The 27,618-nt window shown below is 50.7% G+C and overlaps 1 protein-coding gene across 2 annotated transcripts in view; it reads left to right on the forward strand.

The window, feature by feature from the left end:
* LOC147705893 (uncharacterized) overlaps nt 1–27,618 on the forward strand; it is a 383,606-nt gene that overhangs the window by 251,288 nt on the left and 104,700 nt on the right. For both annotated transcript variants that reach the window (XM_086932363.1, XM_086932364.1), the window contains exon 10: nt 15,073–15,165. In XM_086932363.1, coding sequence (XP_086788489.1) covers nt 15,073–15,165 — 93 coding nt within the window. The remainder of the gene's footprint in view (nt 1–15,072; nt 15,166–27,618) is intronic.

A 27,618-nucleotide genomic window follows, 5' to 3' on the forward strand; every position in this document is an offset into this window, starting at 1 on the left:
GGAAGGGGGGTGGTTGGGGTTTTCTCGAGGCATGCTATATTTGTTTAGTTTTTTGTTCATGTTATTGATGCATCATTACATACTTACTCTGGCAGGTGGACTGGGGAAAAGTGGGGATGTCCTGGGGCGTTGGTTGCCCGAGCAGAGATAGAGATATCCCTGTTGGGGAGCAATTCCATTACGACATTCCCTGCACTACAATAACACATCTGCACTGAGATTTAAATATTTGATCTGATAGAGCCTTCTAGCTGCAGATTCCTTACATTTGAATTTCCCAGCCATCAAGCTGGATCCGGCCACTTTTGCCAAGCAATACCATTGCGCTCGCCATCTGGTGGCTCCATTCAGCTCCGCATGACATTGTCGGCATCGGTTATGACGTTGTGGTGCCTATATAGGTGCCACCCAGGCATACGGAAATCAGTTCTTTTCTTTCTGCTCCAGTTAAGTACCGATTTCAGGAGGAGCTGCCCCTCTGTCGCTTTTTGACAGTTTTTTTTGTACTTTTGGCAAATTCTGTAGATTTTTCCAACTTTGTGCGCAAGGGATGTCTTTGAGGAAGACAGGTTTCAAATTGTGCGGAGCTTGCCACTTCATGATGTCGGTTACCGACCCCCACTTTGTCTGTCTCTGGTGTCTTGAGTGAGACCGCGACTTGAAGTTGTGCTCAGACTGTGGAGCCATGGACTCGAAGGCCTTGAGGGACTGGGCGATGAAGCTCCTCTCGGCTTGGCAGTCGACACCGTCGAGCAAGACTCTGCCGAGGTTCTGGCCCTGATTGAGGAAGATGAGGTTGTGTTACCGCTCCCGTAGTACTTAGTCCTCTTCATCCCACTCAAGGTCCTCTGGACACTTAGGACGGAGGTACAAGAAGAAGTCCAAGCGGACTGCATCTTCGGTTGTCATCTGTTGATGAGGGAGGTAAGGAGCACCGGCGCTCTAGGCACGCTTCCTCGGAGTTGTAACCTGGGTTGACTTTGCTCCTCCCTTCCTTTCTGGGAGCCGGTGCGACCCCCGCTCAGATAAAAGAATTTTACGAGGCCATGCGCTGTGTATTTGAGCTGGCCAACCCGGCTAGTGAGCCCTCGGGCCCCACGGTGTTGGAAGAGGTTGCATCAGGTTTGACCCTGTCAGTTTTGGCCACCGTGTTGGTGGATCCATCCAGGATCCGGGTCGATGCTGGTTGAGCCAACCCAACCTCCAGCATTGGACCCGAAGCCGGTGCCGCCGGTGCCCGCTGGCACTGCCAGCCCAATCTTCATCCCCAATGACACAGAGTTGAAATGACACAGATTCCGATGTTGATTGAACCCAAGGGTTCTGTGTCGTTGCCTGAGCACTTTGAGGATGTGCTAGGCTCGGGAGAGGAATGGGAGGGGTCTATGGACCCTATGAAACATCAGGATGACTATGTGGAGCAGTTGCAATGGTATGGGCAACTTGCGGATGCCAGTGGATGGGACACTTCTCCAGATACTGACATGCTCTCTCTGCCGGCATTGACGACAGAGGAGGGAACATCCTATGCCATGGTGGTAAAAAGGGCAGCTCAGGGCCTTGGACTAGAGTTACCCTTGGTGCATGTCAGGACTTATCTCCTGACCGAAGTGCTGCAACCTGTGGCTTCCATTTCCAAACCCCTTTTGCCTTCTAGTGAGGCACTTACAGAAGCCCTTCTTGGCACGTGGCCCAAGCCTAGCACAGGGGCCACTCTGAACCGGAGGGTTGCTAGCCACCCAGCCGCAGGTGACCCTAAGTCCCTCACCCAGCACCGCACCCCAGTCAGTTTGGTGGTGTAGGCTGTCTACTTCCCAGGGTGTGTTACCTTCCACCCCTCTGGACAGGGAATACAAGAGGTTGGATGCATTTGGGAAGAAATAGTTTTCTTCCTCCAGCCTCGCACTGCGGTCAGAGAATACATGCTTATTGAGCTGTTTCTTCCACTCGATTATGGAAACGGTTGCACAAGTGCTGCCACAAGTCTCGTAGGAGACCCAGGCTATGTTCTCCCAAGTGGTCAAGAATGGGAGAGATGCAGAAAAACTCTCTATTCAGTGTGGCCTAGATACGATTGATTCACTGGGCAGATCAGTTTCAATGACTGTGGCCTTAAGGCGCCACGCCTGGCTTAGGACAACTGGCTTCTCAGGCGATGTCTAGGCCAATCTGATGGACATGCCCTTTGATGGAACCTGGGGAAAAGGCAGATACAGCCCTGGTCCAGTTCAACGACTCTAGAGCAACGGACAGTTTTGGACCTCTCCTCTACTCCTCGTGGCCAGTCTTCCTTTCGTAGTAATAGAAGGGATTTCCAGCCGCAGCAGCCCTATCCCAGCCATTTTCCAACACAGACAACCTAAGCTGTGTGAGGACATGGACGTGGTGCATTCTGATCCAAGAATGGAGGCTAGAAGTCATTGAACACCATGCCCCGGGCAACTGCAGCCTCCAAGCACTCCTAGCCTCAGTCTGCAAGACCACACTACCCAAGTTGGCAGGAGAATTCGTCACCATCTCTCCTACTGGAGAATCCATAACATCGGACAAGTGGGTCTTTTCAGATCATTCAGGAGGGCTATTCTCTGCCTTTCCTTTTTTCCTCCTCCCACTCTGCCAAGTCAGGAACTGCTGATGAAGGTTCATCTGAAGTTACTCCAGGTGGAAGTTACAGCTCTCTTGGCCAAAGGAGCTATAGAAAGGGTCCGGTTTTAGAAGTAGGCAGTGGTTGTTATTCCAGCTACTTTCTGATTCTGAAGAACAACAAAAGGTTGCAACCCATTTTAGATCTTTGGACCGTCCATCTCTTCCTCAAGAAGGAGAAGTTCAAGATGCTCACTCTAGCTTAGGTCTTGTCTGCCTTAGACCAAGAAGACTAGATGGTAGCGTTGGAGCTGCAGGATGTGTATTTCACACCCCCATCCTGCCGAGCCTCAGGCGTTACTTTCAGTGTACCATGCTCTCCTTTGGCTTTACAAGGGCCCCTCTGGTGGTTACCAAGGTGATGGCAGTGGTCACAGCTCATCTGCGCAGGTTAAGGGTGTCAGTGTCCCCTACCTCGACGACTGGCTGTTAGAGATGTCATCACCCTGGACAGTTGTCTCCCTCCTTCAGACTACGGTGGACCTCCTGCATTCACTGGAATTCTCTATAAACGTGCCGAAGTCATAGCTGACTCCTTCTCAGATGCTCCCTTTCTAGTTCTGGACACAGTGCAGTTTCAGGCTTATCCTTCGGAGCAGCGAGTCCAGGATATTCAGGTTATGATTCTGATGTTTTGGTCGCTATCCTGGATATTGGTGAGATTGATTCTGAGGCTGTTGGGCCTCATGGCCTGCTGCATCCTACCGGTAAAGCGGGCCTGGTAGTGTATGCGGGCTGTGCAGTGGGACCTAAAGTTCAAGTGGGCACAGCATCGAGGGAATCTCACTGACATGATCCAGATTTCGGAAGGAACTGCGAGAGATCTGCAGTGATGGTTGATGAACCGTGATTGGGTCAACAGCAGACCCCACTTCCTTCCCCAACCAAAATTCCCAGTGGTGACAGATGCGTCACTTCTGGGATGGGGCAGCCATCTGGGAGAGGTGGAGATCAGGAGACACTGGTCTCCGCAGAGTCAGGGCTCCACCTAATTCTGTTGGAGCTCCATTCGATTCAATTGACATTGGAAGCATTTCTTTCCTCTGTCATGGGGAAGCTAGCACAGATGTTCACGGACAACATCACCACGATATGGTACTGCAACGAGAAGGGCGGGTGTGGTTGTGGACCCTTCGTCGAGAGGCCCTGCGTCTCTGAACATGGCTTGGTTCAACACATGGCAGTTTCTTTGAAAACTCAGCTGTCGATGTCTGTTGGATCATGAATGCCACCTCCAGTCGGAGGTGGTACAAGATTTCTTTCAGCAGTGGGGCGAACCTTGGTTAGATTTATTTGCCTCCAAAGAGAATGTGCAGTGTCAGCAGTACTGCGGGCTGGAGTTTCCAAGGCAGCTATCGCTCGACCACGCCTTTCTGCGTGAGTGGAGCTCAGGCCTGCTGTACGCCTTTTTTGCCTATATCAGTCCTGTCCAGGGATCTGAAGAATATCAGGAGCAACAGGGCCCAAGTCTTTCTTGTGGCTCTGGAATGGGCAAGGAGAGTCTGGTATCCAGAGCTTCTAAAGATGAGCATCGATCCTCCGATTAAGCGGTCCTTTCGGGAGGATCTTCTGTCGCAGCAGTAGGGGACAGTTCTCCACCCGAACCAGTCAACTCTCGACTAGATGCGTTGCGGTTGAGCGGCAGCAGTTGATGGCTTTTGACCTTCCTTCCGAGGTTTGTATTGCTATTCTGGCAGCCAGGCGGCCCTCCACTAAGAAGGTATATGCCTATGGTTGGCAGAAATGTGTATTTTACTATACAGAAAGGTCTATTTCTGCTTCTTTTTCTACTGCCCTTCTATTCGTTTTAACCCCTGCCCAACAGGGCTCTGCTTTGGGAACTCTCAAGGGTTATCTCTCTGCTCTGTCTGCTTTTTTGCAACTGCCAGACCAACCCACTCTCTTGAAGTCTCCTATTGTACATAGATTTTCTAAAAGGGCTGGCTCACTTGTTTCCACCCAAGCCCTTTGTTTTGCCACAGTGCAACCTTAATTTGGTCTCACTTACCTGATTTGTGCTCCATTTGAGCCTCTACAATATAGTCCCCTCCAGCTCTTGACCATCAAAACAGCCTTCTTGGTGGCGATTAAAACAGCCCGGAGGGTGTGTGAGTTGCAGATGTTTCTTGCTCACCTCCCTATCTAATGCCCTTTCCGGACAGAGCAGTGCTTCGCACCGGGGCTTCTTTGTTGTCAAAGGTTGTGACCCTATTCCATCTGGGTCAATCCATCACCTTGCCTACATTCTTTGCTCCTCCCCTTACCTCTAATGAAGACGAGCGTCTCCACTGGCCGGACCCAAAAAGAGCATTGCGTTCTACCTTGACCGCAAAAAAGAGTTCCGGGAGGACGACCAACTCTTTGTGGGGTACGTGGGACCAAAGAAGAAAAGGACCATCTCTCGCTGGGTCATTCTCTGCATTAAGATCTGCTGTGCCCTGGCAAAGAAGCAACCCCCTGAGAAAAAATGGGCTCATTTCCCCAGGGAAGAGTCTACGACTACGGCCTTGGCTCGGATTGTACCAGTCCAAGAAATCTGTCAGGCGGCAACGTGGGCATCATTGCACACGTTTGCAAAACACTACTGCCTGGATGGTCAGGTCCGCAGAGACAGGTACTTTGCTCGCTAGGTCCAGCAGAAGTTTCTTGTTTAAAGCATTGGTCCGCAGCCCACCGTTGGGATGGTATTGCTTGGGTATCTAATTCAAAGATAAACAATCTGCATTTAGAAGTCCCTATCAGATGAACAAGTTAATTACCTTCGGTAACACATTATCTGGTAGAGACGGTATCTAGCTGCAGATTCCTTACGGCCCCACCAATACCTCCCCACTTTCTGGACTAATATTGTAGGCCAAGCTTACTCCCCCTTTCAGGGCCCTAGTTTTGCACATGCCTGCGTCAGTTTCTTTGCAGCTCTGCTCTTCTTGCATAGAAAAAACGAAATGTACTGACATCCACATGCCTGGGTGGCACCTATAAAGGTATTGCAACGTCATAACCGATGCTGCCGATGACACAGAGCCGAATGGAGCCATCCAACGTCACTTTCAAGGGGTATTGCTCGGCAAAAGTTTCTGGATCCAGGCCCATGCTTGAGAAATTCAAAGGTAAGGAATCTGCAGCTAGATAGAGTCTTTACCAGATAATGTGTTACCGAAGGTAAGTAATGTTAACAGGCTGGGTCCTGAGATTAATTGTACCCTGGTCCTTCAGTATTTATGGAGACAGGCTCCGAATGTGATATACCGCCAAGAGAAAAATCTTAAGGGCACATTTAAATGGCCCTAGCTAGGTTTGGATACACACTGATAGCCTATCCAGGTTACACAATAGATTCAAGAGTGGGTATATTACTTAGAAAATCGGTTCCTTTTACAACTCATCGTACTTGGAATGACCCACAGGGTAGATTTGTGGCAGTAACAGGAACATAGGAAGGTGGGATGACAAATCTCTGCTCCCTATATATCCCCCCTGTGCATGCATGCAGGGACTCTGCCGGATGTTGGTGTACTACTCTTAGCCATTAGTCCTGGGGGAGATGTTAACAATGTTATGGCTGTTGTCCTTGACCAGGTTAGTTCAGGTTAGTTGGGTGGGGGCAGGGGTGCGCCACCCTCGTTTGTAGAAGCAGTGGGGCTGGTCCACCTGTGAGACAACCAAATCCCTCCCGCAAACGCTTTACACACTAGTTATACCTGCTTGGACTAGATCTTCATGCATACTCCATTGGCTGAGCTATTTCACAATGCAACAATATCTGCGAGGAGTATCTCAGAATATTCACCCGTGAGGGTACACTTACAGGGACCATCAAAGTCCATCCCATTATTCCCCAAAATTGACACCTGGTAACTCCAAGACTGAGAAGTAAAGAATAAAATCAAAAATAGGACTACCCAATATTTTGAAGAGAATCGGGGATCGGTGGACTCCCCCTGTATACTTTGGGAAGCCTGTTAGGTAGTGCTCTTTGACCAGGTCCTTGCCATCATAGAACATGAGACCATTGAAAAAGAGGTTTTAGCACTGGAGGAGAAAGCTGCGTTAGACAGGTCGGAAGGCCTGGCACATCAGCTGATGCTAAAGCAGGACGCTCTCTGCGTTCTTGCAGAACATAGGGCCAGATAGTATGCCCTAGCGACACAATGTTGCACGCATGATCTTGGCAAGAAGGCCGGCAAACTCCTGGCCTGGATGGATCGCAGAGACTAGACAGGGCTTGGGTGTTGGAGGTTCTGGTCATCAATGGAGTGATGCGGAGGACCAATGCAGACATAGCTGAGACATTTGCCACATAAAATGAAAATATATATGCGTCCTCAGAACCGGAGTTGGAGGTAGATAGTTCAACACTTTTACTGACAATCGACCTGCAGACGCTAGCACAGGAAGACAGAGAGGGCCTAGTGGCAGACCTGATGGAGGAGGAGGTGGCAGGTACCATTAGGGAACTGCGGTCTGGGATGGCAGCAGGCCCAAACGGCTTGCCAGTTGAGCTATTTAAGATATGCGAGGCATGGGTGGCCAAACCTATGTTGGCCATGTTCCAGAAAGCACGAGAGGAGGAGTGCCTGCCAAGGGACCAGCGCCTCGCCACAATCATTGTTCTCTACAAGGCTGGCAAACCACCATCCCAGTGTAGTTCATATAGGCATATATCCCTCCTCAATGTGGCGGCAAAGGTACTTTTCAGGGTACTGGCGACTAGTCTGAGATGGTAAATTACATCATTAGTGCATACAGATCAATCGAGTTTCATGCCTCATAGTAATACCCCACTCAACTTCCGATGTCTATATGGGGTGCTTTTATTAGCAACAATAATGGGGCTACCCAGTGTCCCTCAGAACCTGGGTATATATATTAAGCAAAAACAATTGGTTCTGTTGGGGTTACAAATTACTTTAGAGTACTCAAGCAGCAGAAAGCTTACTTGTAGCAAATGCCAACGATTTAAGGAAAAGAAAAGAACATAACATAACATAACACTCACAGAGGTTTAGAATTCAATGCTGTATTCAGGATAAAATGTCAACTATTCAAGGCTGTCGCATTTTACAAATTCAATTGCAGAAGGAATAGGTGACTGTGGTGAAAAACGTGACATGTGGTGTTTGGTGACATACACAGTACACTATATACAAGACTATTAACTGTGAAAAATTGCAAGGGGGAAAGAATTTCTGTATTGTCCTTATAATTGTTGCACATAAGCTGCAAGATTCATGAATAATTTAAACTGTGATCATGAGCGTTGTGCAGACATATGTGGTGCGTCAACGTTTGACCCTGAGAGTTGCGCTATTATGTGCATAGCCAGCGGTCTGTATGAACCTAAAGCATTGTGGTCCCGGTCCGGCTTGGGTAAGGAGACGAGAAACGCTTCCTGCATGGATGGGGGAACGAGCTTTCATCGATGGCAGTGTTAAACAGCCGAAGGAGTAGGGGCCCCAGAGTATCTCTATTTGCCTTGTAGTATTCCACCGGCAGGCCATCTGGGCCGGGGTTTTTCCCTGTCGCCATGTCCCCAATTGCATCTCCCACTTCCTCCAGAGTGAGCGGAGCGTTAAGTGCGCCCCTGTGGTCATCAGATGCCACAGGTAGGGCAAGAGCGTCCAGGAACTCGTTCAGCGCCTGCCTGGGGCCAGTGCCTCTAGACTGGTAGAGTTGCTGATAATGGTCGGTCAGGGCACGATGGATTTCTCGCTGTGTGTAGACCATCTCCCCCTCTGCAGTGCGCAGCGCTCCTATGGGGATTCTACGCCCCTCGCACTGCACCAACCAGGCCAGCAGCTAGCCTGCTCTGTCCGCCTTAGCGTGTGTCCTGGCTGTGTGTTCCGCATAGTTATGGCAGCGCAACTGCTCCATAAGTTTTGCTTGTTCAGTGCGTAGATCGCTGAGCGCGCACGAGTGCTCACCCGTCCCCTCACCTTCCCTTTCGTATCGTAGGAGGTCTAACTCCAGTCTCGTCAGGGAAGCCGATAACCTTTTACGTATGATCCATGTAGCCCCCATGCAATGCCCTCAGATAGCTGCTTTATGTGCCTCCCACTCCATCAGCGCGCTGCTTGCCGTCCCTTCATTGGCCTCAAAGTAGGCCAAAATGGCCGTGCCCAGAGAGGATCGAAACTCGGCATCCTCGATTGCAGCAGGCTGCAGCCGCCACGTGGGTACAGGCGGGCGGTCTGCCTCCCAGCTGATCCTGAACCATAGGGGATTGTGATCTGAGTGTGTTCTCCCTAAATATTCTGACTTGGCTAGGAGCGGGAGCAGTGACTGGGTGCCTACTTTCCGATCCAAGCGGACTTGTAGGTCATGGACTGGGGAGTAGTAGGAGCAAATTCTATCTGTGGGATGCTGCACGCTCCAGAGGTCACCCACGCCCCAGTGCACAAGCCAATCCTGAAACGCTTGCGCGATAGATGCCATCGTTGCAGCTCGGAGGGGAGGGAAGGACCTGTCTATGTGTGCGTCCAGTACCATATTGAAGTCCCCTCCTATTAGCCAGGGGAGGCCAGCGAAGGGATGAAGGATTTGATTCAGACTCTCTAAGTAAGAAGGCTGCTCTGTGTTTGGGGCGTAGAGAGAGCCTAATAGAATTTCCTGGCCATTCAGTCATCCCCGCACCAGCGTGTACCTGCCCTCGGGATCCACCAGCACGTCTGTACAGTTGAAGGGGACACCCGCCCCTATCCAGATCAGTGTGCCGCGCGCGTGAGCAGAGAAGGTGGTGCCAAATAGCTGCTCCCTCCAGCGCCTGCGCAGCTTTTCTATCTCAACCAGGGTCATGTGTGTTTCCTGGAGAAGGGCAATCCCCACCCCATGACGCTGTAGGTATGAAAATACTGAGTATCGACGAGAGGGGCTGTGCATACCGCGGATGTTACAGGTCGCTATGTTAATGTGTGTCATGCGTCAGACCTATTCGCATGCGCACGGGGTCAAGGGATCGCCCCACGGGGGATGTGGGAGCGCTGGCGGGAGAAGGAAGGCCAGTGTGCTGCATTGAAAACCTGTGAACGGATGCAAACGATATAACAAAGAGGGCGAGTCCCCGATAGGGCTTACGTCCAAACTTTAACAAGATCCACCCCACCATGGCGGATTTAACTCAGCGTGACTGCTGTGTGGGTGTGTGTGCTGCCAACATCCTAGTACTCTACACCCCTACCACTTATCGCCTGGGAACGCGGGAGGTGTTTCTGAATATCTAATGCCTAGCATCCGCGCCTGGCCAGTGTGGGTCGTCTGCAAGGGAGCCTGCCAGTGGGTTAACCTATCTGGACTTGTTGGACTTAGCCTGGGAATCATTTCCCCGGTCCTGCAACCCTCCAGTTCCCCCCCCCCCCCCCCAGGCATGCAAGTGTATGTGAAGGAGTGCAAACATGGCTCAACAGTACACACAGCCGCAATATGAATAAGACATCACAAGCAAATGCCAAATGAAGAGAGAGGTCCCACTTGCTTGCGCCACCAGTCACATCACATCAGGAGGTCGGCTGTTTGTGGTGTTACCACTGGCATGGTCTCATCGTCGGAGAGTACAGTTGAAGGGGATGACGGGCTGCTCATGTCCGGCTCAATGCGTTTCTGGAAGGCCTGTCTGGTAGTGCCCTGCGCTGCTCCCAAGTTCGCGACCGCTTTGAGCGCTTCCTGCCGTTTGAGCCGTATTTTCTCTGGGCTGGGCGCAGCTTGGCCAACACCCCAGCCACTCCGAGCGCCACGTTTCCTACGTCTTCTCGCCTTTGCACCTGCCAGTCACCGTCTCCCTCCACGTTCTCGGGTCTTGTGCCCTTCCATTGCCCTGTTTCCTCCAGCCAGTCCCAGGCATCCGACAGCGGGTCAAAGAAGCGGGCCCCTTCCTTGGTGATCACACGGAGGCGAGAGGGGAACAGCAAGGAGTATGGCAGTCCCAGTTCCCTCAGCTGTTTTTTCACCGCCAAGTATGTACTCCTTCTTCTCTGCACTGTGGCCGTATAGTCGGGAAAAAACATCACATGGCTATTCCCCACTGTCAGATTATGCAACTTCCGTGTCTCGCGCAGCACTACATCCCGATCGCGATAGTTAAGTAATCGGAAAAGAAACGGGCGAAGTCGGGCTCCAGGTCGAGGCTTTTGCGCTGGCACCCTATGGGCTCTTTCTACTGCAAAGTGTGGGGACAACACCTCTGGGGGCAGGAGGTCCCGCAACCAGGACTCGGTGTACTGCTCCGGGTCTCTCCCTTCCTCTTCTTCCGGAAGCCCCACCACCCAAACATTGTTGCGCCGAGAGCGCCCTTCCGCATCCTCAATGCGATCTTCCAGCCCGTGAACCCTGTCCATGATGTCTTGGAGCGCCGATGTATGGGTGTGCACCACTTACTGCAACTCCTGAAATGACTGGCGCTGTTCAGCGACTGAGTCCACCAGCTTGCGATGGTCGGCGTGGAGTAAAGTGAAGTCCGACGTCACCTTATTGATTCAGGCCTCTAGGGATACCTTCGTTTGTTCCAACGTGGAGCCTAAGTGCTCCACCGCTGCCAACACAGAGTCCATCTTGGCCGAGAGGGCCGCCGCCAGGCCCAAGTTGTCGCCCTGTGATCCGTGTGCTGAGCCCAATCCATCCGCCACCTGTTGCTTCTGCAGGGACTTATCTCTGAGCTTGGCCATCACGAGCTGCTGCGCAGAAGGCATCCACACCTGTCGACTGCCGCCCAACGCTCAGCACCAGGCCCCCACCAGCGCCTCAGAGGAGAGGACCCCTCGCCAATCCAGTGCCACCCGCTTCAGCTAGGGGGGTTCCGCTGATTCGAACCATGCGCCAGCGCAGAGTAGGCCCCAGCTCCCAACAACCCGCGAACAGTCCTCGGGCATCTCAGGCGAGCGACTGACCTGTACCTCATGACCTGGTAGGGCACACACTCTCCAGCACTCCACAGCTAACTGCGTCAATGCCTCCACATCCATAGGCTATTGCTGCATTCCTCCAGTGGCTCCCGGCATCGCCACAACATCAAGGCCTAGCACGTCCTGCACTGCCCCTGGGCCTAAGGATCGATCCCAGGTAAAATGGCGCCCGCCGTAAAATGGCGTCCAGATCCAGCGCTCTGACCAAAGAATCTCAGTCCAAGGGCACCGTTGGCAGCCAACCACAGGGCACCACTCTCCGCTGCGGCCCACTCAGTCCAATGCCTCCCACTGCACTCGTGCGGGCCTGGTTGTATTCCTCACTGTCTGCCACTAACCCCTGGGCAGTCCGGCTCTACAGTCAATGCAGTGCCCGATCCCGGTCACACACCTGTGGCTCCTCTGCAGTGTCAGTCTTTTCGGGCCCGGGCCCCGGGCACAGGATTCACCACACTGCCACCAGTCTACTGCTGCGCCCCTCGTGTTTTGCAGCTTTGCCCAACCGTCTCACATCTCAGGCTGAAGCCCTCTGTGACCGCGACTGCGTCGCTGGGTCCCAAAACACCACCACAGGGCCTCCTTAGTCTGTCCCAGGCCCCACTGCTCACCTGCTCTGCTAGCTGCCACCGGCTGCCTTCTGCGCCTCGTCCGGGGGGGGGGGCCTCGAGCCCCGGCTGATTCCAGACTGCACCTACTGCGGCACCAGGCCTCAGACCCGGCCAGCCGCAGGAGCCGCCGCCCCCTCTGTCCACGTGGGGCGCCGCTCAGCGACCGCAGCCAGCAGCTTCTGCACGCTGATCTCCCCCGGGTTCCAGCGCTGGGTCCACCGGCTGCCCGGGCTCCAGGCAGCACCCGACTCCACACAGCAGCCCACAGCAGTTCCGCTGTCTGCCAGGCTCATCCCACGCCACTCCGCCCTGGGCCTCCATATCGTTGCCCACCGGCGGTCTCTGTCTGCGCGGCCGCCCCTCCTGGGCCGCACCAGGCGGCGCTCGTACGGCTCTGTCAGCCGCTCCTCCACGCCTGTCTCCCCGCTGCTCCGGCGCAGAGTCTGCAGGTCTCCTGGGCTTGGGCAGCAACAAATGCCACCCGGCGGAACTCAGCAGCCCCAACGGTCACCAGGCGCGTTTCGCGCCACTCTGCTGCAGGCCTCGATGTCCCTGTCCGCTGGCGGTCTCCTCTGCTACTGCCGCTGACCCGATACCGGACCCGCTGCGCTCATCAGGCTTCCCGCAACGTCCCCACACTGGTGCCGTGCAGGATGGGCTATGGGAGTTCCTCTGCCAGGTAAATATCAGGATAATTAGCGGCACTGTACTGGAGCTCTACGCGGACACGTCCGCCATGCTTGTTGGCTAGCCACGCCCCCTCCTCTGTGTGTTAATAGCCTTGCAGGTTATCCACTCACAGTGGTGCCTTTTAATTTGTTTGGATGCATGCCTACCTCCTGAGCTTTTGCTCAAATGGTGGCTTCTCTGTCTCTGTTGGCACTAGGCTCTGGGCTCGGGCCTGCCACTCTTGCCACATGTCCTAGGCAGTACACATTAAGGTGTTTTTTCTTCCACCAACAGGCCTCATGCTGCGGCTCAGTTTCTTGGGCGGACAGTCTCCAGACTGTCCCGTTTTTTCTGGCTTCCACTATGGTGTGTGTCCAGGCGGTATGCTCTACCATTATCATGTTGTTTTGACCCTTGGTACTTCGTTTCTCTTGGGTTATAGGGACCGATGCCTGGATCCTTCTCTTTCCAGTTCTGTTTTTCTTTCGTCTATGTCTGGGCGAGAGAGGTCTCACACCGTCCTTCATCGGATTTGGTGTTTTTACCATCCCTTGTTCATGCTCCTTAAGGTGGGTCATAGGTCTGATGCCTGTTGTCCTGGCATTGCGGTTCCCACCGTTTTTTCGTCAGCCTCTCGACGAATGTGTTCTCCTGGAACTTGGTGGTTATTTTGCAGAACCTTCTCCTAAAGGGTATGGCTTTGGTATCCATTCTAAGTTAAGGAATCTGCAACTAGATGTCTCTATCCGATGGAAGAGTTACTCACCTTCGGTAACGATATAGCTGGTAGAGACACAGTCTAGCCACAGATTCCTTAACGCCCGCCCATCCTCCCCACTCTGCAAAGACCTTTCATACGGTGTCTTTCCACCTAGCCTCCTTCTTTTTGGTGGCCTTGCTCTTTTAGGGGTGTACTCTCGCACCTCACTCTGGGGTAGGGTGTGTTGTTCTAGGCGGGGCCCTTCGTACTCCACTCCGTTCTAGTGTTTGGTTGGTGGCGTGCTCTCGCACCTTCCTTTGGCAGCTTTCGAGCCCTTTGTCTCTCCACTCTGGCCACAATTTAAGGTTTTTCAGGTCTATACTTTTTAGTACATTCTCATGTTTTTCCTTCCTGTGCTACTCACGCATGGAGTTATTCTGTTTTCAATTCCCTATCGCCGCCACACCTATGCCTCCTCCTTTCTCTGGCAGTCGGCTGGGTTGGGTTCTCTTGATGCTACAGTACTTCAATCTCTGGAGTGTGTGCGTGGTTCACTTCTAGGCCCATGTCTTGCAACATGTTGCTTCAATATTGTGGTTCTTTTAATTTCCCTTCTGTGGGGAGGAGCTGTGCCTCGCTTGTCATAACTTTTGTGTCACTGTTGTTGCCCCCTTGCGGTGGGGCACAGCTTGGCAATCTGTGGGTCCTTGCTCGCTGCAAGTACTCTGTATGCTTCCTTCAGCCCCTCCGGGGACTGGGTGCTTTTTCAGTGAATTTATTCTTTTTTAACACATACTGTTCCTGTGCTATCGCAGTTTTTTGCACTGCTCCGCGTTGTGGCGCGGAAAAGTTTCCTGTAGAAAACTGACGTCAACACCCCGGGAGGGGCTTATATGGCTCCATTGAAGTCACTTCCGTGGACGACGTCAGGATGGAGCCGGGCCGCTCTGCCTCCCGGCGTGCAGAGGTATTGCTGGGGAAAAAGAATTTCCGGATCCAGTCTGACGCCAGGGGAGATATTCTAAGTTAAGGAATCTAAGGCTAGACTGTGTCTCTACCAGATATATTGTTACCGAAGGTAAGTAACTCTTTCGATGCAAGAATTGTGAAATGGTTAATGTAAATGCTATTCCTATCCCATGCGCACTCACTGTTTGCCTCTGCAGAGCTGAGCAGTAGCCTAGCAGTGCCAGACATTCTCTTAGTGAATCCCTGTGTCCAGTGCAACTCACATGAATGAACGAGACTGCCGAAGAACCTGGACACACTAAGGGACACACGATCTATCAGGTGACCAGCTCATCCTGGTCCAGTTTCACAGGCAGTCCATCACAAAACAAGAACTGTGCTAAACTGAAGATGCCTCCTGTAGTCTCCTCTTCGAAAAATGTCTTAGATATTGCTCTGGCTCTCACTGTAAACCGTACTGCCCTGCATTTGTTTCTGTGGCATGCGAAGACAATTAGGATGAGTTAAAAAAAGATGTGGGGAAATCGACAGTCCACTCTCTCTTTTCCACTGCTCAGAATGTCTTTAAATGTGTCCTTTTCTTTTACAGATTTACAGTTGCCACTGGCTGGACTCTGAGCACATTCTGGCAGCCGGCAGTGAAGCCCACATGTGCAGGGTTATTGATCGCACAACCCTAATGGTATGTCTTCTACTCCTCAGATGGGTGATATCTTGCACAGGGGTCATACCATTCCTTCACACCAGCGGGATAGAGGGATAGCTGTCACAGAGCTTGATTCATTTGGTTGTGTTGGGCATGTGGTATGAGGACAACTTAAGTAGCCTCTGAAGTACCAGGTGAGTTCAGAGAACATGTACTTTACGCACTTTGCTGGAGCTTTACATAGCTTTATACACTCTGTGGTGGCATAGAGGTCAGAGCTATAAATCGAGTAAGGAGTACTTGTCTCTTATTCAGAGTATCTGCATTGGTAACTATATATATTGAATAGTCTGGCCTATGCAGAGTAACTTGGAGGAATTTTTAGAATATATGTATATATTACGCTAATGTTTTGAAAGCCAATGTTTATTTTCTTTAAAAATGAAGCCAATATTTTAAAAAGTCAGTATTTTAAGAAAGATAACAAAAAAACTATTTTGCAAACCTTTTAGAAAAAAAAAATGGTGGGAAAAGGGCAATGTAGCTAAACAGGATTCAGTCTACAGAGGCTGAAAAACTGATACTGCTTCTTTAAGGAAGAACATTCCACCAGTATCCCATGATGCTCTGTGATTGGCAGTAGCTCATCTTTTTAGATCTTGCGTGGCGTACTGCGCACATGCGCAGTCGAGCTCGCGAGATTTTATGTTTTAGGGTGAGTTAGTTTCTCTAGCGAGGTTAAGCCCCGCTTCTCTTCTCCATTGGCTGGCCTCCTAAATGGTGGCCAGCCATTGGAGAAGAGCTCCTATTGACGTTCTTCTTTCTATCTAAGCCCCTTCCTTTTCAGACCGGGGGTGTGTTTTTGACTGTTGTTTTTTACATTCTTTGATGTTTTTAGGTCTCCGCCTAAGAAAGACTGCGCACATGCGCAGTCGAGCTGGCGAAAACCTAAAAACATCAAAGAATCAGTCAAAAACACGCCCCCCAGTCTAAAAAGGACGGGCCTTACAGACAAAAGGCTGTGTGATTGATTGACTTGACTGAACGCTCGCTAATCACTTTGAAAGCAGAATTCAGGCTAATACCACACTCCATGCAATATGCGAAGCATTGAAGGCTTTACACGCACATCAACGGCACGGCGTTGACGCTGAAGCCATGTTAGTGTCAGGCAGACCGATCGTTCTCTGCTGATTGCTTGTAATGAGAACGGCCTGGCCTTAAGGTGGCAACTCTAGGTACACTGCCACGCCCATGCTCAGACGCTGGTGCGAGTTGAGGTACTTTCGATAGTCCACGTTTTGGGCACTCATTTAGCTTCACTGCAGTACGGTCCGCTTCTTGAAACCATTATTCCACACAGAAATGGCAGACCCACGCCTCAGGCAGATTAAGATCAAGACCGGTGTAGTAAAAAAGTGAGTGCATGGCTAGTGTGCGATTAAAGCTCTTTGCTATCCCCACACCTAGAAGCTGAGTCACTCAGGGCTGAGGGATCACGGCCTGGACCCTCTTGTTCTGCAGGTTTGTCTTAGTACAGCATCCCCACAGGGTATCACCGCAGCCAATCGCGGACAGGTGTGTTCCTAAAACGTTCCTACTTCCCCATGCCCCACACCTTCCCCAAATCGTGGAAGCTCGTCCATGCTGCCACTTGTCCCAAGGAAGGACTAAAATGCCCCATAAGTGCCCAGGTAAGGGCACCATCAAACAGCAGTTGTACCCTGATCAGGGCCTTACTTAAAGTGCAACTATGGTTTGGAGGTTAGCTAGTACACCCGACTCTGCCAAACTGTAACAAAAAAAAAAACAATAAAACTGTTGTACCTGTGTGATTGCACTGCCACACCCTGGGCGTGTGGCTTTCCTAACCTCCGCTGTACTGAACGTAACTATTCCTTAGCTTATGTGATGGTACTTTCAGCCACTGAACGGTGGCCATAGGAGGATACTACCATACATCAAATTGTGTCGCTATGCTATGTTTTATGTTATCTGTATAGCTCACTGCTTTGCGTTGTTGCTTTTTCATGAAGCAGGTGCAGGTTATAGTCTAAATACGTGTTATGGGAAGAGTATAGTACGAATTGATCGTGTTTGTGCCGACTGTAGAGTTCTCGATACTTTTGAAGCATCCAAAGCGAAGCATGCTAGTATATAAGGTAGCTGGATGAACACGAGGTGCATTGGAGGTGCATGGTTGCGTGGAGATGTTCTGTGTGTGACGAGCATGTTGTGATCCATGAGGACAGAAGATGTGATCTGATTGCGTCATCTGTGGTACATTACTACATCTAAAGCTGTTTGTGTGGTGAAGAAGCTGCTTGAGTGGTAAGGGTGGAAAGAACTGCCCTAGTGCCCAGAAAGGCGTGCACGGTGGAGTTGGCCTCTGCGGGATAACGTTAAATGTAATGCTCAAAGGTCACAGACGTGTACAAGCTGTGTAGCAGTGTGCTCGTTGATGCACTTGAGCATGCCAGTGTTGTGAGAGGTTTAGGTAACCTAGTGCACACCTTCATACATAGCGGAAATATGAGTGGGGCTCTGTGTGTGGCTGTGTGTGTGTGGGGCTCTGTTTGTGTGTGTGTGTGGCTGTGTGTGTGGCTCCGTGTGTGTGGCTCCGTGTGTGTGTGTGTGTGGCTCTGTGTGTGTGGGGCTCTTTGTGGGGCTCTGTGTCTGTGTGTAGGCCTCTGTGTGTGTGTGGGTCTGTGTGTGTGTGGGTGTGGGTCTGTGTGTTTGTGTGTGTCATTTGCGAGAGATTAAGCTATTGACATTGTAAATGACAATGCCATTTATTTATCTGTTTTCAGAACCAACACATAAATAAAAATGTTGTCATTTACAATGCCAATAGCTCGAACTTTTGCAAAGGCGAGACCTTTGCATTGTAAATGCTTGTTTCAGCTAATGGTTACAGGATCCTGCAACACTGACTTTGGCCTCTTTGTGTTTTTTCTCTCTGCAAAACTTTCCCAACCTTAGGATTTTTGATTTGCTCATTATAGGTTAGGGCTCAGTGTGTAATGTATCCCTCCTGTAGAAGAAAAAGTCGCTGATAGGCCCCCTTACAGTCTGTGTTTTCTTGCCTTCCATAGAGTTGTGACTTGGAAGACTGCAGACAGTCAAAGGACATTTCCAGGAAGATATTAAGGGTCATAAGACAAAAAAATCTTCCTGGTCTGCAGGAGGACCAGCAAAGGACTTAGGTTCAGTGTGCAGAAGATCAGAAGGTTTGGGGGAATTGGCTCCCATAGCCATTATTCCTTCACTTTTCTCTGCAGACTCCAAGATGGGTGAAATGGAAAAGGAAGTGAGAAACCATACCATTCTCAGTTCATGTCTGCGTCAGTGATGTTGAAGACCAGTTTGGTGGCAGCATGCTCACGAATGAGTGTGGGTTTGCCATCTAGATGCCATGTGAAAATGCATCTCAAAATTGAAGACTAGATTGACATCCAAATCTGATAGAATATCAAGACAACACTGGCCGTCAAGCAAGTTGAGAAATAGTGTTCCTGAGACTTCAGGCTCTGAATATTCAAAGCCTACTCTTTGATCCCTGAGTTTATACCTTTTGTCAGTCTTTCGTAGTCTATATTGTAGCCACCAAGCATCTCCTGTGTCATTTGGTTTAATACCCACATGCCCTATTATCTCTGTCGCTGTGCAACAACCTGTGGCTTATATGCTCCACGGCCACTAACTACCTCCTCTTGTTGATCAATTTCCCCAAAAATCAATGTTGCCATAGCCAAGGTCACCTTCTCTGAAAAGGCATCGCTTATCAAGTCAATCAATCACATAAACTTTATTCAACTAAATTAGCCATAAAAACACACATCATAACGAGATAATATAATACATTAAAAACAGCATTAAAAAAATAACAGCATATATTAAAATAGTCCACAAAACCAGCATATGTTAAAATAATCTTCAGTGACAGTCCATAAAAATTTGGTACATCACCCTAACATCCAGTTAAGTAAATCACCCAAATATCTCAGGACATAGACCATTAAAATGCTCCTACTGAAAAATTCCCCTCTTTGTAGTTTTCATAACTTGCCTAAAAAAAGTCATGGAGAAACAAATAAGACTAGAACTGAATTGTTAGTGATACATCAGGGCCAGTCTACATTGCTCAAAGTTTAAACGTTTTATCAAAGGTAAAAGATTGTTTTCTTAGTGTCCACATAAAAGTCACAGAAAAGGTAAATGGAGGGTATTTTGCTCTGAAAAATTGTCACATGGGCATAGAGGTAGATACCTATAATCACAATAACCTTCCTGAAAGGCAAATAGATGGTGAATAGTACCCAACCTGAATCTCACCAATAAAAACCTTATGGTGTACATTCAGTACCATATAAAGATTAAGCTGTATTCCTGTCTCAGTTAATTGGAGAGTATGAGCTGCCATGGACACCTTATTAAATTCCCTGGCTTCCCTTTCATCAGATCTTACCCTAAGAATCCTAGAGAGCAGATCTCACTTATTTATACCCCTTAAGGAGTCTGGGATCACAAAGAGAGTAGGTGAGGCTATGCTATCACACAGAGACTTAGGGGCCCATTAGGATGTTGGGCGGATTGCCCCCGCCAGGCTGGCGGTGGCTACCGCCAGCCTGGCGGGGGCAATCCGCCCGACATCCGCATTCGAATTCCCCCTGCCATATTAGTATGGTGGGGAGGACCTCGGCGGACGGAAAGACCGTCCGGGCGGAAAAGGATTAATATGGTGGCGGTGTCTATTAGGCACGGCCAGCCATATTGCAATGGGCTATGTGAGATGCCTTTCCGTGGCAGCGATGCCGCCACGGAAAGGCATGCGGTCTTCACTCTGGGGGCCCCCTGCGGGCCCCCAGAGTAAAGGAGAGGTGGGGCTGCACAGTGGGGGTACCTATGGTACCCCCCTTCATTTGCATAAACAAAGCGGCAGGCACCACGCGGTGCCTGCCACTTTGTTTATGCAAATGCATTAATGCATTTATAGCATTGTGGCGGACGGTGCAGAGAGCACCGCCCGCCACAATGCTATAAATGCAGGATGTGCCCGCCACTGTGGCGGGCACATCCTAGTACCCCCCACGGGACCCCTGCCCTTATGGCGGGCGGTCCTGAATTCCTCCGCCCGTCATCCTAATGAGCCCCTTAATATTGATATAGTTTAACCAAGGAATGTTCCTCTCATCTACCAAAACCAATATGATCACTAATTATCCTTTTATTCAATTAAGCTGCCTCTTTAGTCCAATCAGCTTTCCATAATTAGAGCAAAGCCATATGAATCTTGTCTTCTATAATTGGAACACCAAGTTCTACATGACGGATACAATTTGTACACTTATTCGCAACGTATTGATTCATAGCAATGTTGGAGCATCCCAAAACGCCTTCCCAGTAGGTTGCTTTTGCCACACATTTACTTTCATAGATCGTGGTCAGCTCCTTTAAAGTTTTAGAACCCAATCGAGAAGCAAATCTAAACACCGCCAATAAGGATTTATCAAAATATCTACTTCTGTTCTCAAGCAGAGTTTTCCAGGTATTTTAAACGCTTAATAAAATAGTAAGAAAAGTAAGAAAGTGTATTTGTTGATAGCATCCTACTGCCCTTCAAAAAATTAGAACCTGCCCTCTTGTTTCCCTGTCCAAGGCTCATTTTAAGTTATTTCCTATAGTTTACTGTCATGCACAAGTTATCCATAAAAAGAGAAAAAGAATCAATTACAAACTGAAGGGCATTTCCTGTCCATGCCATTAAGATGGCATTGTCTGCATACAGCAGAATCGGTAATGCACAAGACCCTATCCGTGGTTTATCCTGCAACCTGTCCAATAAAAAGGCACTGCAAATTATTGATATACAAGGTGAACAGAAACAGGGCTATAATACAACCTTGCCTAACCCCTCTGCTAACCTCGAACAAATCTGTGCATTATCCCTGGCTGCCATAGCTTATCCTAACCGTTGTATTGCTGTAAAACTGTTGTAGAATATCAATAAGCCGCCTGTCATGAGATCCCACAGCTTTGAACAAATTACACTATTGAATGCAGAGGACAGCTCCACAAAGGCCAAATACAAGGGCCGTTTTATTACCACAGTGTGTATATATATATTTACCAGCAGGTACAAATTCAGACATTGCACCTCAGTTCCTAATACTTTATGAAAACCATACTGTATCTCACAGAACATTTTGTTTTCATCTGCCTAGTTTTCCAGCATGGGCAAAACGAACCCCCAACAACTTTAAAAGTTGAGTCAAATAATGAGATAAGCCTATAACAACTTGGGTCCATTGTATTCCCCTTTTTGAAGATAGGGAGTAAAATAGCCTGTGACCAGGTCCCTAAGGATCCAGACGCAGTTACGGCCCTAAAGGCAATTGTAAGAACAAGTGGCCAGAAATCTGTCTTATCAATAAATGCATCTATACGGGCCTGGGGTTTTCTCATATCTCCTGGCCCTATTGCCCTGATGGCTTTGCTCAAGCTGAACTCAAGTGGGTTCTCTATGGAGTCCTCAAACCTGTGCACCCCCCCTCCGCACCTCAAACTCTGATGAGTAAATTGCACCAAAATGCCTAACCTACTTCTCTGGTGTGATGACCGTGTCGATAGATGGAAAATGTACATAGTTAAAAAAGGGAGCATTGAGTAGCTTCCAAAAGGCTGTGCCATCCTTAAATGCACTAGATTCCCTTAAGGCTTCATCCAACCATATTATAAAAAAACACTTTATCTCTTATCTCAAGGACAGCCCTCAAATCCTTCTCAAGTTTCACCACAACACTAGCACTAGAAGAAGAAAGAAAACTATTGTAATCATTAATTAACACTAAGACCCTGCCCCCCTGAAGATCATATCGAATCATTTCATAGCTAGGGACATCCATTGCATTTTTAGAGACCGTTCCAGCAAGAGTAGCCGTAATTACAATTGCCAAACCTACCTTGCCTCTACCATGCACTGATTTACTGGCATGAGAACAAAAGGAGGATTAGCCATCCAGATAAAAAGGGTCACCCAGGTTTTCTGTAAAGAGACTATAGAATAACTGCTAATTAGATTCACCCATTTTGGGTTAATTAATTTTCTCTTTGTCCAGCAAAGCAACTTCAGCCTATTGTCCTCCATTACCGAATCTCTAAAGCAAGGTGCATTGCAGACCCCTGAAGGTGGTTCCCTACTAGTATCCTCCTGTGCTAGCTATATGATTATTTGCTTTCCATGCCTCTCTAGTTCTCATTTGCTGTCAGTCATTATCCTGCAGGTTACTCAGCGGGGTAAACCGATTTTGTAAGCTTACAAGGGAAAACAAGATTATGGGTGTTCTAAGATCATAACAAGCAACACATGGCACCTTATCAATCACATTCCTGAGGGGGGGCATGGCCTGATGCTGATGGCGACGGGAGCCTGAATCAGAGCTCCCACCGGTGATCCCTTCTTTGACACCATCCTGCCCGCTAAAGAAGAGCCCCGAGCGAGGTGACCGGCCCTGGGGGTGTCGGAACCACGGGGGCGTCGGGGACACCTGCTGCAGGAGTTTAATAGCCCTCCCCCGGAAACATAGGGCGGACGGACTGGTGAGGCCATGGGCTACGCAAAATGGCAGCTGTGCGATAATAACGTCTTGTGATGAGAAGAGGAGCTGTGTGCCTGATTGAGGATCGCGTTGCGCTGCCGCCTCAGATGTGGGAAGAGTGACACCTGCGGAGGCGGGGACCGGGACTAACGCTGGTGAGGAGGTGGTGCGGGAAAGTAATACAGCGGACCCCGGGACCTGAGGCCGCGGGCTGCGCAAAATGGCGGCCGCGCGGCAATAACCGCTCCTGGTGAGAAGCGGACCTGTGTGCCTGATGGAAGATCGCCTTGCGCTGCCGCCTTAGACGCGGGACGAGAGACGCGGGCAGAGGCGGCGACCGGGATTAACGCTGGTAAGGAGGAGGCCCTGGGACCTGGCGCGTACCCACACACGAAAAAGGAGGCCATACAGGGAACCCAGTGGCAGGAGGCTGACGCAGGGACTTGGATCCCCAGCGCGGCTGGCACGACCAGGGACACGTGTTGGCCCACGCCCCCCCTTCCAAGGTGGCGGGGCAGGGAGGAGGACCAGCGGTTGTGTAGGACAGGTGGACAGGAGACAGCGCTGCGGAGGGGAAGGTACAGGGCCCCGCAGAGGAAAACAGAGGAGCACACCATGAGAGCGACTGGAGCCTCTGGGGGGTCTCCGGAGTTGGCTGAGGCCGCAGTCTGCATGAAATCGCGTCTACGCTGCAATAATAGTTCCAGGTTTGTTGAAACACAGACGGGGCTGTGAGACTGGCTAATGGCTTCCTTGTGCTGCCACCTCAGCCGAAAGAAGAGTGACGCCGGTTGGGGAAGGAGCCGGGACTGACATAAGTAAGTAGGTGGCGCTGGGAGAAAATAAGATGGGCCCCACGACTTGGCACACCGCTGCACCTGATTGAGGCGGCTGGCCTCCAGGCCATACAGGGAGCCCGGAGGACAAGCGCGCCTCAACGGATGTCAGAGGGTCTGGAGCTGGGATAGGGCTTCAGATAGGGCAGCTGATCACGGACCTGCTAAGCCAGTAGTGGAACGAAGGTGATGGCTGGAACCCCACGGTAAGAGCAAGGGAGGCACTGACTGGCCTGGAGGAGAAGGATCTACAGGCAGTGGGCGCAGAGGTGGAGTCTCTGCTTGGGTAAGGCCAGTGCAGTGGTTCAGGAGCCTACAGGCGGAGGGCCTAACACGCAAATATAATACAGCAGGTTGGAGCTGAGTGGTGGACCGGCTTTGGTTCCCTCTTTTAGGGGTACCGAGCAGGTCCGCGACTGCAGGTCGTCCAATGCATTGAGGACGGTGAGTGCCAGCATCAAAGGACCACCAAATGACGGGACACCGAGCAGCAGGAGGGGCCCATCGGGGAACATGGGGAATCCAGTGCACGCATGGGGTCCAGGAAGGAAGGGGTTGCATCCCAGGAGCTCTTACTACATGATATCTTGCAGGCCATAGAGAGATCGCGGATGGCAGTGGAGACTAAGATAGACACAATCAGGGAAGACCTGGGCTGACCATAGGAAGTTGGCGGAGTGGGTCACGGTCATGAAAGGAGAAGTGGAAGGTCTGAAGTCACCGGTAGCTGCAGCGACACGTAAAGTAACGGACATAGAAAATAGGGTCCAGATTCTAGAACAGAGCGCTGAGGATGCGGAAAACAGGGCCTGCCGCAACAACATCAGGGTCACGGGCCTTCCCGATAAAGTTGAAGGGAACAACATGGTGGCATACTTCAAACACTGGCAGCGCACAGCAGTAGCAGAGGACTGGTTGTCAGCATTTTTTGCCTTGGAAAGAGCACACAGAGTTCCGGCCCGAGCCCCGCAACCCGGCAGGCTACCGAGACCGGTTGTGGCCCGCCTCTTATTCTACAAGGACAGAGACCCGTGCTGGGTCAGGCGCGACTCAAAGGGCTCCTGAAGGTGGACAACAGTATTGTGCGGATCTTCCCAGATTTCTCTCGGGAGGTGCAACAGCAAAGAGCATCCTTCACCGCGGTCAAAAGGAAAATGCGCTCGATGGGGGTGTCCTACTCTATGGTTTTCCCAGCGAAACCTCGCATAGTGGGCCCGGGGGCACTTTGTTCTTCACCACCCCACAGGAGGCCTGGGACTTGATTGAGGAGCAGGACCCCAGGGGACTGCAGAATAAGGGTAAAAGCCCAGCTGAAAAGAGCCAGACGCGTTCTCCGGACAGAGGGACATCCTCTAAGAACCACCCGACGACGGAAGAGGCGAACTGGACTAGAGTCAGTGCAATAGCAGCTGTGGCATCGCTGAGTGCGGCAGACAACCGGTATCTGCTCTTGCACTCTGGGGAAGAGCAGAGTGACTTGGACTCTGAAACTAGCTCGAGCTCGGTGGGGAATGCTAGCCAGATCCTGCCGCATGTTTACCCCCAGATCGGCGGACCACTTGATGTGAGGCGGGTCGCATAGGAAAGTATTGATGGGGCTATGTTGGGAGGGAAGGGGGCATGATGACTATATAGCCCTATACATTGGCAGGAGGGTCCCGGGATAATTAGCTGCAGAATTTCTGCTGGGGTGGGGGAATCTGGGAGGGGTGGAGAGGACGGCGGTCCTCCAGGCGTACATTGGCCTAACCACCACATACAAACTTTGGACTACGACTGTTAAGGCACTAGAGTGCTAGGTTTGGATGGGGGAGAGGTTCTCACTTGTCCTGGGGAGAGGGAGTAGGGATGTTTATTTAGTTTTTTCATTAGGAAAGGGGGCGCCGCTGTGGACGGGGGTATGGGCCATGGAATGATATTCGACATGGGATTTATGCGAGGCACCCATATGGGCACTCATGCAGCAGACAAAGGCCAGCTATAACATAATGTTGTAGAATGTTAGGGACATGTACTCCATGAGTAAAAGGGATAAAATATTCTCTCAGCTAAATAGGAGGGGAGTGCAGATAGCGATGCTCCAAGAAACGCACACACTGGACATGGGGGGGCGGCGCTGTGCAGGAGATGGAGAGGGCAAGCATTTTACACATCATACTCAGCATTTGCCCGAGGAGTCCTGATCTGGGTGCGGGCGGGAGTCCCCTTCCAACCTATTGAGCATAGAATTGATCCAGAGGGAAGGTACGTGATTGTCTCCGGGAAGCTTGATGGACAGGATATCACTCTAGTAAATGTGTATGGCCCAAATGTAGATCGCATTCGCTTTCTGGCACTGTACATGACTGGGGCGGTCTTAATAGGGGGGATTTTAATTGCATAGCAGATCCCGAAATGGACAGATCGCACCCACCTCTCAGAGACTCTCCAGTACACACCGTAGCTCGAGCTTTTCGAGACTGGCAAGCTCTCTGGGGGTTAGTGGACGCATGACGCAGCGCACACCCGACTGACAGGGACTACTCGCACCTCTCCCACACTCACGAGTTGCATGTCCGCTTAGACACCTTTTTAAGCTCAACGGACCTCTACACCCAACTTGGGGGGACGGAGTACCTGACCAGAACAGTCTCGGACCATAACCCCCTCATGCTTCGGTTCAAGGGGGGGACGTTATCACAGCCCATCCCTACATGGCGCCTCAAGCTGAAAGCACTGGAAGATCAGGTCTTTCAACATGAGACTAGGGAGCATATCATACAATATTTTGCTGACAATGCGGGCACCACTGACTCTAGAATCACGGAATGGGAGGCCTTTAAGGCTATAATCAGAGGTAGATGCATGGCTACATCTATTGGGGTCCGTAGGACACTTACAGAAGACATAGAGAGAGTGGATGGGGTACTCAGGAACTTAGAGCCTAGACGGCCGGAACACCTGGAATTGAGGCAGGAACTTCTAGAGGCCAAAGAGGAGGTGGCAGTGCAGGAAGAGCGTCTACAATGCTTTGACTACCAGAAATACATGGATAGGACACATGCTGAGCGAGATAAAGCAGGGCGACTGTTGGCGTGGCTCGCTAACCCGGCCAGGCGGGGAAGTGCTATACTGATGATTCATGACCAGGGCGGGCAACCCTTACATAGACACAAAGAGATTAGTAACCGCTTCCGGGAGTACTATGCCCGCTTTATAAAAGCACTGGCAGCTGTGAATAGACGAAATTACAGAATACGTATCACCCAGAGTTGCTAGGAGCTGCAATAACAGAACAGGAGATTAGGGGGCAGTCAAAGCTATGGCACGCTGTAAAACCCCAGGCACTGACGGACTGCCCCAGGAATTCTATGCCACATACCTAGCAGAGCTGGCCCCCCAGATTAGTGGAACTCCACGCGGAAACGTGGGAGAGTGGGAGACTACCACAAACAACGCGGGAAGCGGTAATGATCCCCCTGATCAAGCCTGACAAGATCGCAACGGAGGGCTCAGCATACCAACCGCTGTCCATGCTAAACCTAGATTTTAAAATTCTCAGTAAGATATTGGCCACCAGACTGCTACCACATATGACCTCCTTGGTACATTCCGACCAAGCAGGATTCATCCCTAGCAGAAATACCACCCTTAACATCAGGCAACTGTTCGCAGTGCTACATCAAGGTGTTGAAGACGCATCAGAGGGGGGCGATCTTTGCTATCAATATTGAGAAAGTATTCGATAGTCTCGAGTGGGAATTTTTATTTGCAGTGCTCACACGGATGGGGCTGGGGCAGGGGTTCGTTCAATGGGTTAAAATACTATTTAAGGACCCAGTGACGAGGGTACTCACGGGCTGCACCATTTCCCTGCAGACACAGCGTGGAGAGGGGCACGAGGCAGGGGTGTCCCCTCTCCCCCTGTTATTCGCACTAGCGATAGAGCCACTGGCGTGTGTGGCACGATCAGGGACACCATATGAAGTATTAGGCTAGCAGAGCAAACACATCACATCGCATTATATGCAGATAATCTCCTGCTATTCCTGAAGGACTCTGTTGCAGCGTTAGGA

Source organism: Lissotriton vulgaris, chromosome 7, assembly GCF_964263255.1.
Source record: "Lissotriton vulgaris chromosome 7, aLisVul1.2, whole genome shotgun sequence".
In the NCBI taxonomy this organism is placed as follows: domain Eukaryota; kingdom Metazoa; phylum Chordata; class Amphibia; order Caudata; family Salamandridae; genus Lissotriton; species Lissotriton vulgaris.